General features: G+C 36.1%; 1 protein-coding gene across 7 annotated transcripts in view; it reads left to right on the top strand.

Moving 5' to 3' along the window:
• The window catches only part of LOC136031439 (A disintegrin and metalloproteinase with thrombospondin motifs 9-like), a 364,806-nt gene that overhangs the window by 22,379 nt on the left and 328,626 nt on the right, over positions 1-13,801 (top strand). For 6 of the 7 annotated variants that reach the window (XR_010618512.1, XM_065711037.1, XM_065711046.1 and 3 more), the window contains exon 2: positions 8,531-8,793. The exons of the other annotated variant lie outside the window; for it this stretch is intronic. Coding sequence is in view for 5 of the 6 variants with exons in the window: in XM_065711037.1 (XP_065567109.1) it covers positions 8,559-8,793 (235 nt within the window). In the remaining variant the exon portion in view is untranslated. The remainder of the gene's footprint in view (positions 1-8,530; positions 8,794-13,801) is intronic. 7 annotated transcript variants of the gene reach the window in all.

Below are 13,801 nucleotides of genomic sequence, written 5' to 3'. Positions count from 1 at the left end.
CATAAAGTCAAGCTTTGGGTCTCAAGGTGTTATGCCTGTATGGTAAATAAGGTGCATTAGAAATGACCGTTTTCAGGGAATGTCAAATGTGGTGAAATGAAAGCTGTTTTAATTCGGTCAAATTCATCTGAAAAAGCTACAAAAAAGGCCTGAATAAAATTCCTGAATAAATTAGTGGCGTAAATTAATTGGAATTAGGGGGATGCGCTAAAATGTGTTTGTCAAAACCAAGGTTTCTTTTTTGTTTTTCTAATTTTTTCGATTAAAGTCCAAAAAAAAAACAAACAATTTTCCAATGAAAACATAATTAGGTATTTTTTTTTCCATAGTCTGGGGCTGGGGGTGAAGAATATTGGGGGTGGGGGACAAATGACCTCCATGCATTTGACGCGAATGAGAAAGATACAGGATATATAAAAAGAATTGCCATACGGTAAAGGACCAACAAACATCTAAAAACGGTAACCAATTAATTGTTTAGAAAAATTGCCCCTAAGAAAACGGTTTTGCCTGAATCAAGCACTTTAGGAAGTTTTCGCTGGTTGTTTTGAAGAAAAGCGCAATGGGCTCGCAAAAACACACGCTGTCTATAGTCTTTTACAAACCAACGCGTCTGTTCTATAGCCTTAATTTAAGAACGGCCTTCAAAATGTTTATTTACATAAGGCTAGCACCAAAAATTGAAATCTGTTTTGACGTGGCGAAAGGCAGGCTGTTTTTTTGCACATTTTTATGGCCTTGACATGTTGAGTGGCAGAAAACACGTCCTATATATATATATATATATATATATATATATATATATATATATATATATATATATATATATATATCTTCTATATATATAAAAATAAGTTGTCTGTGTGTGTGTGTGTCGAGTGACGTCATGTTTGTGTGTCGAGTGACGTCATGTTTGTCGACTGAAAAATAAAGGAGAAAAACAAAACTAAAAAAATGAAAATAAAAATAAAAAAACTAAAAAGGTAAAAACTACAAAAAGAAACTAAAAAGAAAAAAGAAAAAAAAAACCAAAAAAAACTAAAAAAAAGTAAAAACAAAAAAAAAACTAAAAAGAAAAAAAGGGAAAAAACACAAACATTTATTTCATCATATACCAATTCAAAAACGAATGTATATACAGACCGGGACACCGGGACACAAATGACGACCGGGACACAGGGAATATAAATGACGACCGGGACACAGGGACACAACTACAACGGGGACGCCGGGGGGCACATGGGGATATATAAATGACGACGGGGACACAGGGAATGTTCGATTAGCAATCACCATCAACAAAGCTCAAGGGCAATTATTAGAATCATGAGGTATAACTAAAAAAAAACTAAAAAAAAGGTAAAAAACTAAATACTAAAAAAAACAATTCAAAAACGAAGGTATTTACAGACCGGGACAAAGGGACACAAATGACGACCGGGACACCGGGACACAAGGAATATAAATGACGACCAGGACACTCAAAGAGAAATTACAGACTGGACACCGGGACACCAATGACGATCGGGACACAGGGAATATAAATGACGACCGGGACACAGGGACACAACTACAACGGGGACGCTGGGGGGCACAGGGGGATATATAAATGACGACGGCGACACAGGGAATGGTCGATTAGCAATCACCATCAACAAAGCTCAAGGGCAATCATTAGAATCACAGGGACACAACTACAATGGCGCGTAACTAATATGGCGCGCAACGACTTACGCGCGCGGGGGGCTTGGGGGGGGGCGCGAAGCACCCCCACCAACTAGGTGTTGGGGTGGCGCGAAGCACCACCCCAACAGCTAGTATATATATATATATATATATATATATATATATATATATATATATATATATATATATATATATATATATATATATATATATATATATATATATATATATATATATATATGTGTGTGTGTGTATATATATATATATGTGTGTGTGTGTGTGTGTGTGTGTGTGTGTGTGTGTGTGTGTGTATTTGTGTGTATGTGTGTGTGTGTGTGTGTGTGTGTGTGTGTGTGTGTGTGTGTGTGTGTGTGTGTGTGTGTGTGTGTATATATATATATATGTGTGTGTGTGTGTGTGTGTATGTGTGTGTGTGTGTGTGTGTGTGTGTGTGTGTGTGTGTGTGTGTGTGTGTGTGTGTGTGTGTGTGTGTGTGTGTGTGTGTGTGTGGAATGGGGCATGGGCACCTATAAGGGGTGAGGGGCGGGGGAGGATATCAACCCCCTGGACAAATGATACTGCCTTAATTTATTTGTATTAATTTAAAAAATTTCATAAAACAAGTTTATCCAAGAAAAGTAGAGTTCCATTCAGCCAAAAATGGGAAGAAATAAAGTCAAATAATCTTCCAAGTGTAAAATACCACAATCACCATTATTAAATAAATGAAAGTCAAAACTAACAGAAATTAAAATAAATAGCCGATTCAAACTCAAAACGAGCAAAAGTTAACATTAGTAGGGCTGACAACCCACATGCCTTCTCAAGACCAGAACATAATTTAGACTTAACTGAAAAAAATACAAAACATATGACTGTGAATTGTCAGTTTAATGTACATATATTGATGTTTATTCCTTCAAGTCTTATTTTATTTATTTATTTTACTTAGAAAAAGGGAAAACGTCTAAGACGTATTTGTTTTCAGTAAAGCACAAATTATGTTCTGGTCTTGAGGAGGCATGGGGGCTATCATCCCTACTAATGTTAAATTTTGCTTTTTTTGAGTTTGACTTGTCTGTTTATTATTACTTCTGTTAATATTGAACTGTTCTGTTATTATTCTGTTACATATGATCATTTCTGTTGTTCTAGCTTATATGCCCTATTGAAAACCTACATGCATACCGTTTTTATGTTTAATTGGAACTACCCCTAAACACTCCCCAGAAGTTTCACCATAACACTCTTAGCGTCATTAGTCACAGTAATTGTAGTGGTAGTATTAAAAGTATTCACAAAGTTGTTCTTGAGATATTGGTTTGTCACCTTTTTGAAATTCCAAATACTCATAGTTTGTTTTGATTTAGTTCAACGTCGGCCTAAATATTCCTTGTATTTGATTACTGAAGAAATTGTTATATACTCTTTGGGCTATTGGTTATAAAATGACCATCGCGCAGTTCCGATCAAATACGTTTGGGGAAAAGAGGTTGTCAGAGAGGGGGTAGGCTATTTTCCCTCCATCATGCTTAATTCTTGAAATGGATCTAGAACTATATATTTCCAATCAAGTGAGCCTCCTCTGAAGTTCACAAGACCACCCCTTCTATAAAAACTCCCATGCCCCCGGGAAATAACTTACAACCCCTACTCCCAGACTCTTTTGACTATGAAAAGTGATTTTGACTATGAAAGAGGGCACTCGACGTTTGTGAAAATATGACGTGTGTGTGTGGGGGGGGGGTATATGCCCTCCAATCACTTTGAATATTAAAAAGAGCACTATGACTTCTGATTACCAATCCAATAATCCTTCTCCAAAGTTTATACGGCCACCCTTTCTGTAAAACCTTATATACCGCCAGGGTGTTACTTAATACCCTTGCCCTAAGGATTATGGGGGGGGGGGTTCATGATCAAAGGCATGATTTCTGAATGTTTCAACTACGCTGAACAAAATAGTTATCTAAAAATTTTGATTGGAGTTGTTTGGGAGAAATGATTTGTGTAGGGGGGATGCTGGTTGACCTCCAATCACTTTTGACTTCTAAAAAGGCGACTGAAACTTCTGATTACCAATCCAATAAGCCCCCTCAGAAGTTTATTCGACCAACCTTTCTATTAAAACCTTATATGCCCCCAGGTTATAGCTCACAATCCTTGCCCTGAGGGTTGTGGAGAAGGGATTGGCAACCGCAAAGTCTCAGTTTCCCATTGAATGAACTCTTTTGGTGTTTCTACAACATTTCTATCTATAAGAAGTGCCCTGGTCTAAAAAATAACAAAAAAATAAATAAATAATTTTATACCCAAATTGCTTTTTACTTAGGGAGCGCTGTTGCGCTGCCCATGATATTTTTGTTTTGAAATTTCTATTATGCAGCATTCGAAGTGCCAATTAGAATAGGTAAGCCCCCCCCCTAAAATTCAGCTTATGGGTGTCCATGGACTGCAGTGCATTTTTAGTAGTAGTAGTAGTAATAGCCTTTTTAGTAACACGCCTCATTACAAAATAAATCATGGCTACTATTATATTAGGTACCAAACTTGTGGTACCTAGAAATAATTATCATCTTTTACGAATCACTAGAAAAAATAAAAATTTTACAGAAGATCTTGGAAGAATTCATATACGAAAATTCTACGAAAATTGTATTATTTTTTAGGGCGTTCTCACAGTATTTTTCGTTTTTCTTCCTGAAGTACTATCCGAATATGCGAAACAAACAGAATTGAAGAAAAAACCTCCCTTGATAGTACAATACTTAATTTTAACAAACTCTTTAAAAGGAGAAGAAGAAAAAAAGAACTCCAATAGCAGTTAGTATAGTGAAATACGGGATTAATTAAACTGAACATTACAAGACAAGCTATTTTCTTTTTTTTAAAGAAAATGGATACGGGACAAAACCACTTTAATTGTTACATTCCTATTATAGGGGCATGCTCCACGTGGGATACTTATTTACGAGAGACGTTTGAGAGTGGCCTAGAACTGTTCTTGTTCAGCGCATTCAGTGCCCCTCTCCCCTCGTCCCGGAGAGACTTTTGAGGGCCAATAGGAGAATATTTCTTGGCAAGTTAACGGGTTGTTAGGACTTCGATAGTGATTAGGAGTTCCCTTTTTGAATCATAACAGTCATTAGTCCCGGAAACTAAAAGGCCAGAAGTAAAGGCGCTAAAGAAATAAATAGAAGATATGCTAGATATTTTTCACAGAAATTGTGTTAGGATAACTTTTGGCAAAAAGTTTAGTGGTGAGGTGCCAAGCGTCATTTTTTATGAACAAAGTAGTTTGATCCCTCATATGACATGTGTAACGACAATGTTTTGGATGATCTGAACCTTTTCTCAGCATGGACTAACCTCTTGTCAGTAGATAAGCTTTATTAAGCAGCTAACTATGGGTTCAAGAAAGCCATGGTTCCCCAGGCCAAACTTGGATGGTATTATTAAAACTGACTGGAGATCTTCAAAGAGTTTTTTGGGAGGTGCGTAATAACGACCTCCTTCTTCATTATTTTGAATGTATATGAATGGAGCTGTCCCCTCTTGAACGCCTCGCTCTTTACGACTCTTTGTTACAACTATACTTTTTAAAACAATAAGCATTTTAGCGTAAAAAGCGAGGCGTTGAGGAGGGGACTGCCCTTTTCATATACGGATTAATTTCTGTTCGTTTTAAGTTTTAATGTTGATCCTTACTTTCAGTTAAAAAAACTTGTTTTATTATTTAATTTCTGAACGCTTTTCAAGTAATGCTGGTTCAAACTTGGCTCACCGTACATGAAAAATTTAACACAAATTTGCATAATAGTTTTGGAAAATTTATGTGAAGGGTTGCCTCATTCTCAATACCTTGCTCTTTGCTCGTAAGCTGTGCGCACTTATAAAAGATCTTCTTATTCTAATTAAACCGCCCCATATTTCAGCAGATGCTCTTAAAAAATTGGGACAAACAGTCAAACTTTAGCCTAAAGACCAAGGTATTGAAGAAGGGGCAATCCTTCATATATGGAATAATTTCTGTCTGTTTTTCAAACAATACCGGTAAATCTAGCTCACCTAGCTCACGGGTATGAAGTATACCCGTCCCCCTCATGGAACACTCCTCCATGGAAATTTCATCCAGCTCGTAACTTTTGATGGGTAGCATTAAACTTGATGAATCTTATATGTTTGAAACCAGCATAAGAAGTTGATTCTTTTGATGAATCTATTGATATTAAAATTCTGTTTTTCAGAGTTTCGGTTACTATGGAGCCGACTCGTTCCTTACTTACAGCTCGTTACCACGAACTGTTGACAAGACTTTGTCCAAAAGGGGGCTAGGAAACTCATGTTGGAGACAAAAAAGGAGACCCTGTATATTAGTCAGCTTAATAATTTAAATGAAAGGAAAATATAAAAACAAATGAAGACTGAGCAAAAAAAAACGAAGAATAAAAAAAATTAAGACTATGACAAAAAATATACCTACTAATAATAGTCATCATCTTCTGAGTTATGTTATTCGGATTATAACACGAACATTTGGCTTCACACCTCAAAGCACCAATATAAAATGTAAAAAAAGATTTGACCCCCAAAGATTCTGAACACTTTTTTTTGGTATTTCCGCTGAAAAATGGTTCTTGTTTTGTGTTTTCATCGAAGAAACAAAAGTGTTCAATCTTTAATATAGAGAAGGGTTAGGTTTTAAATATAATGCGTTCTGGGCGGCCTGATTTCGATAATTTTCTGTTGTAGTTTCTATAATTTTTTATTTTATATTTCATATTTAGGTATATTTCATTATGATTGATCTAACTCCACTTTTTTGGTGTGGTCGCTACAACACGTGAGTACCAGGCGTATTTTTAAAGGCGACTACTTTTTTTAATTCTGCTTCTTGATTTCACTTCCCTATATATATATATATATATATATATATATATATATATATATATATATATATATATATATATATATATATATATATATATATATATATATATATATATATATATATATATATATATATATATATATATATATATATATATATATATATATATAAATGGGACATTCAGGTTTCGCAGAAACAGCTTAACATCCCTTTAACTTTCAGTTCTCATCAAATCCTTTTGTGTAATTTTTCATTTACTTTTTCATAAAATTGTTTTTAATTGTGATTATCATTTGTTTTATTTAATAGAAATATGATATTTTGTAATTTTAGTTCATAGACATTCAGCCTTTAATTTACATTGCCTTCAAAGTTTTCTCCACCCTCTGAGTCTTTTGATTTATTGTTGTTTATTGTTTAACTTTTCGATGAATTCGTTTTTTTATTCAGTTTCTTAATTTCATATCCATCTCAAGAAATAAACTTATATTATTTTTAACTTTATGGGATTGCTTTCATGTTCGATATCCTTAACCCACCGACTCTTTTTTATTTATTTATTTCTTTTCTTTATTATCTGTAAACAGTTAGCGGGCTAAAAATTTGTCTTTTCATGTTTGGGATTGTTTAATCAGTGTCCCAATTTGGTGAAGTACGTTATAAAATGAATTAGAATTCTGAGTTCCGTGGTGTCAAAATTAACCACAAGACAAGATTGACCAAAAAAGTCAGAGAGTTTTATCCTGGACGATTTAACGTGTAGCTTTGGGTGACTTCTTTTAAATGCAAATAATATCAAAGGAAAGATATTTGATATGATTAATCTACAATGCAGTTGATTAAATGTGCAATATCTCTAGTGTTCGGGATTTTCTTAACGCCAGCACCAGTTTTCACTCTTCTAACTTTCTAATACTCTTTGAATGAAACTGTAAAAGATAAATAGTAGACATAATATTTTCCAACGGATGTGTTTAAAGTGACTTTTGGGAGGGTGCAAAAGTGTTATAATTCCTGTTGGATGATGAAGTAAGAATAAAACTTGTAACGGATGACTATTTATTGGTCACATTTTTCCCTTTTTAAGAATGATGCTAAAAAGAAACAGGGTTAGCTTCCACTTTAAGCAAATTCTCGGGCGAGAATTTCTGAAAAACAAGGGCACTGAAAAATCATTGTTGATAAAACTCTTGAAAAAAAAATAGAAAAACAGTTTTAGAAAGACAAATTAGCATACATTATTTTCAAGAAATTGTTTACTGATTTTAGCTCATTTTAACATGCGGTAAAGTTTTACTTATAAAATATAACATATCCACTAGGAACCTTCAAACAAGAATCGTTTATTCTAAAAAAAAATTATTTTTAGACCGACATTGCATTTTCATAAAATCCTATATTTTTATTCGAGTAGATTTTTAGCCAAACTTTCCAAAAATTATAGTATGTGGTTATTGAATTAAGGCTGGATTATTAGATTTTTACTAAGATAACCCTGAAAAGTCTCAAGACGAGCCGACAAGGAAATCTAAAACTGTCGTCATAAACCTAAGCAAAACTACTTTTTGTGATGTTTAATATTTTTGAAAATATCACTTACAACCGTGGGTAGATTTTTAAATAGGGGGAGGTCTTTTGCCTCCGCCCCGAATCCTAGGTTTTCGGTTCCTGGAAACTCCTGATTCAGTTGATCAAATATCCATTTTATTATCTACCCCAGAAAAAAAGATGCCTTGGTACATACCTGGGTCTTAGGTGCTACCAGCTAGGGGCCAGTGAGGGATGGTCCAAGCTGGGAAACAAGAGAGCATTAAAAAAAATCGTCTAGAGAAAATTTTTGCAAACTTTCTCACTCAAATTCTTGCAAAAGTAAGGCTTTTGGTGTTACTTGTTTTCCGATGCTCTTACTGATAACAGATCCTTCATTTATAATTGCCCGTTCTTCTTTTCCAGCTGAATATATGAATGCATATCCCGAAATATGACTCGAGTCTACCTCGACAGTGTCGAGAAAGTCGCATTAAAGCCGAGCGTCACATTAGTTTTGAATCGTGCCATCGTCCTCGTTTTATTATTCCTCTTCTTATGTTCAGCAACGTTTTATACATTAGTGTCAGAGCATGAAGTTAGTACTAGTCCTATAGATATTCCGGAGAATTTTCTAGTCAAGAAAAAAGATTTTAGTGCCATTCATGAACGTGATGATATTGATAATGGTAAGTATGGTAAAATTACTTCCAATGTGTTTTTAGCGTAAAAAACGAATATATTGGTATGGTACGACCATACCAGGCTTAAATACCCAAACTTCTCAAGAATAACTTTTGACCTAGTTCTTTGACCGATCCAAATTATGCAATTTGTGTGAAAACAATCAGAAGGACAATTATCTTAAAATCAGTAAACTTAACAAAGGAAAACCCTCATCTGATCTTTTAATCTCAAATGTCTCATCTGATATTTCTACTATTCTGCGATGATGGCCAAAAGTCTTTCGCTAAAACGTTCTCAAAAAGAAGGATTATCAGCCCAATGTATGTTAAATGACACTTTGATATGGGTCCTTGTTATCTGTATTAAACTACTGATTCTCTCTGTGAGAATAGCCTAGAAGATTGCCTTCGGCAATTAGTTAAGCAGTGTGAAAATTTTACAAGTGCCTTAAAAGCGTGAGAGGAGTGAAGTATATATTAATGCTTATGTTAAGAGAAATTCACAGCTTAATCAAAAAGTTTAAAACGACAAAGCAATGAAGTAGAATCTGTCGTCCAGGTGAGGTCCAGGTGCAATTATGTAATCATCCTGTTATCTCCCCTTAAAACCATTTTAACAGTCTAAAAATATGTAAATTGACCAATGACCTATATTATGTGGTTAAAAAAAAACAATTTTTCGGATTTCCAATTTTAGATGAAGCGCCACCCCAACACCTAGTTGGTGGGGGCGCTTCATCCCCCCAATACCCCCCCCCCGCGCGCGTAAATTCTTACGCGCCATATTAGTTACGTGCCATTGTAGTTGTGTCCCTGTGTCCCACCTGTGAATATATATATATATATATATATATATATATATATATATATATATATATATATATATATATATATATATATATATATATATATATATATATATATATATATATATATATATATATATATATATATATATATATATATAACTACGTAAAACTTGCGAATATACTACATTCTTGGCTGTCCCATTGTCTGTGCATATAAATAGATTGTCAGGTTTACCGACTCTTGAACATGCAACATATAATTGTCCATGGGAAAAACAATCTGTATTCAGATCTATACCTCATTATTCTAATGATTGCCCTTGAGCTTTGTTGATGGTGATTGCTAATCGAACATTACCTGTGTCCCGGTCGTCATTTATATATCCCCCTGTGCCCCCCGGCGTCCCCATTATTGTTGTTTCCCTGTGTCCCGGTTTCCCAGTCTGTAATTTCTCTTTGAGTGTCCAGGTCGTCATTTATATTCCCCGTGTCTCGGTGTCCCGGTCGTCATTTTTGTCACGGTCGTCATTGTCTGTAATTTCTCTTTGAGTGTCCTGGTCGTCATTTATATTCCCTGTGTCCTGGTCGTCATTTGTGTCCCGGTGCTTTGTTGATGGTGATTGGTAATTGAACATTCCTTGTGTCCCGGTCGCTTTCTCTTTGAGTGTCCCGGTCGTCATTTATATTCCCTACTAGCTGTTGGGGTGGCGCATCGCGCCAGCCCAACACCTAGTTGGTGGGGCGCTTCGCACACCCCCCAAGCCCCCCCGCGCGCGTAAGTCGTTATGCGCCATATTAGTTACGCGCCATTGTAGTTGTGTCCCTGTGTCATATAAATAGATTGTCAGATATATACCTCATTACTTATATATAAATATATATATATATATATATATATATATATATATATATATATATATATATATATATATATATATATATATATATATATATATATATATATATATATATATATATATATATATATATATATATATATGTATATATATATATATACTAGCTGTTGGGGTGGCGCTTCGCACCACCCCAACACCTAGTTGGTGGGGCGCTTCGCGCCCCCCCAAGCCCCCCCGCGCGCGTAAGTAGTTACGCGCCATATTAGTTACGCGCCATTGTAGTTGTGTCCCTGTGTCCCACCTGTGAATAAAGATAGATATAAATATATGTTTTTAACTACGTAAAACATGCGAATATACAACATTCTTCGCTGTCCCATTGTCTGTGCATATAAATAGATTGTCAGGTTTACTGAATCTTGAACATGCAACATAGTCCATGGGAAAAACCATCCGTATTCAGATCTATACCTCATTATTCTAATGATGTGTCCCTGTGTCCCGGTCGTCATTTATATTCCGTGTGTCCCGGTCGTCATTTGTGTCTCGGTGTCCCAGTTTGTAATTTCTCTTTGAGTGTCCCGGTCGTCATTTATATTCCCTGTGTCCCGGTGTCCCGGTCGTCATTTGTGTCCCGGTGTCCCGGTCTGTAATTTCTATTCGAACAATCCCTGTGTCCCGGTCGTCATTTATATATCCCGCCTGTGCCCCCGGCGTCCCCGTTGTAGTTGTGTCCCTGTGTCCCGGTCGTCATTTATCTTCCCTGTGTCCCGGTCGTGATTTGTGTCCGGGTGTCCCAGTCTGTAATTTCTCTTTGAGGTTCCCGGTCGTCACTTATATTCCCTCTGTCTCGGTCGTCATTTGTGTCCCGGTCTGTAATTTCTCTTTGAGTTTTTTTTTCTTTTTAGTTTTTTTTAGTTTTTTACCTTTTTTCTTTTTTCAGTTTTCTTTTTCTTCTTTATTTTTCAGCGTCACTATGAAGTACATATCGACGAACCTTTGTTTTTTTTAACTTAAATCTGGTAGGCATTGATGACCTTATCCAAGTCAAAATCCCAAACCCAATCATCATCGCTATCATTTTCAGTTTTGATATGTTTTGACTCTCGCTGTCCAGGTGGATTTTCATCTAACTGCGCGGTTTTGCGTTCTTTAGCCGCAACCCTGTTTTCTTACTGTTTTTGTGATTCCCCGGCACGCTTTCTTTTCTTACTTTCTCTATCAGCTACAAGCCTGTTTTCTTGCTGTTCTTGTGATTCTTCGGAACGCTTTCTTTTCTTACTTTCTCTATCAGCAGCAAGTTTTTTGGCATAAACTCTTTGAGCAGCTTCCTCGGCTGTTGCCATTGTAGGTTCTTCAGTCATTTTACAATTAAACATTTATCCGTGAACAAATGTCTTAAATACCGTTAATGACATCACCGTCATAGCAAAAATGACGACAACTAACTTCATGACGTCAGTCGACACAGAAACATGACGTCAGCAGCAAGTTTTTTGGCATAAACTCTTTGAGCAGCTTCCTCGGCTGTTGCCATTGTAGGTTCTTCAGTCATTTTACAATTAAACATTTTTCCGTGAACAAATGTCTTAAATACCGTTAATGACGTCACCGTCAAAGCAAAAATGACGACAACTAATTTCATGACGTCAGCCGACACAGAAACATGACGTCACCTGATCCACAGACAGACAGACAGACAACTTATTTTTATAATTTTCCATGGGAAAAGCAATCCGTATTCAGATCTATACCTCATTATTCTAATGATGTGTCCCTGTTTCCCGGTCGTCATTTATATTCCCTGTGTCCCGGTCTTCATTTGTGTCTCAGTGCCCAGTTTGTAATTTCTCTTTGAGTGTCCCCGTCGTCATTTATATTCCCTGTGTGTCCCGGTGTCCTGGTCGTCATTTGTGTCCCGGTGTCCCGGTCTGTAATTTCTATTCGAACAATCCCTGTGTCCCGGGCGTCATTTATATATCCCGCCTGTGCCCCCGGCGTCCCCGTTGCAGTTGTCGTCATTTATATTCTCTGTGTCCCGGTCGTCATTTGTGTCCCGGTGTCCCGGTATGTAATTTCATCAGTTGACAAACATGACGTCAGTCGACAAACAACTTCATGACGCATACAGCTCAAGCCTTATAATGACGTCAGTCGGCAAACATGACGTCAGTCGACACACAAACGTGACGTCACTTGACACACACACACAGACAACTTATTTTTATATATATATATATAAATATCTTGCGAATATAAAAAATTCTTCGCTGTCCCATTGTCTGTGCATATAAATAGATTGTCAGGCTTACCGACTCTTGAACATGCAACATATAATTGTCCATGGGAAAAACAATCCGTATTCAGATCTATACCTCATTATTCTACTGATTGCCCTTGAGCTTTGTTGATTGTGATTGTTAATCGAACATTCCCTGTGTCCCGGTCGTCATTTATATATACCTCCTGTGCCCCCCGGCGTCCCCGTTGTAGTTGTGTCCCGTTGTCCCGGTCTTGATTTATATTTCCTGTGTCCCGGTCGTTATTTGTGTCCCGGTGTCCCAGTCTGTAATTTCTCTTTGAGTGTCCCGGTCGTCATTTATATTCCCTGTGTCCCGGTGTCCCGGTCTGTAATTTTGTCAGTCGACAAACATGACGTCAGTCGACAAACAACTTCATGACGGCATAATGCTCAATCCTTATAACGACGCCAGTCGAAAAACATGACGTCAGTCGACTCGACAAACATGACGTCAGTCGACAGTCGACAAACATAGTACACAAACAACTTATTTTTATAAATATAGATTATCACCAATTTACTAAATCAGAGCTTTTGGTGACAAGTTTCAATGTTTCAAATGATTTACATGTGGTATAAGAGCGCCTTAGGTACACTCATAAGATATATTCTCCTCTTGCATTTATTTCTCTGTATTTAGATTGCTTGATTACATTTTTCAGATTACACATCCTTCTTAGACGCCAATTATAGTCAAATTGAACAAGTCAGAGGTTTCATAATCCATTTTTTTTCATTTCTAAGGTTGTACTCAGCTCTCTTATTTTATTTGTTATGTATATTTTACTATATTAAATTTTTTTTAGATCTATATGTTAACAGCTATTCATAGTCAACAATTAAAGATACTTGATACTTGAAAACGTTCAGATACTTGAAAACGTTTTATATGTCGTATTAAAGTGAAGTCAGTGCCTTAAACTGTCGAGAATCTTAATAATTTTCACATTTTTACGCTGCTAATTCTTTTGTTTTTATCTTTTGATAATTTAATGCCTCCACGCTTTCAAGAATTTCAAACCTTTTAAAATCTATATTGTTCT

Source organism: Artemia franciscana, chromosome 1 (genome assembly GCF_032884065.1).
Source record: "Artemia franciscana chromosome 1, ASM3288406v1, whole genome shotgun sequence".
NCBI classification, from domain to species: domain Eukaryota; kingdom Metazoa; phylum Arthropoda; class Branchiopoda; order Anostraca; family Artemiidae; genus Artemia; species Artemia franciscana.
This window is presented reverse-complemented; position numbering and strand designations above follow the sequence as displayed.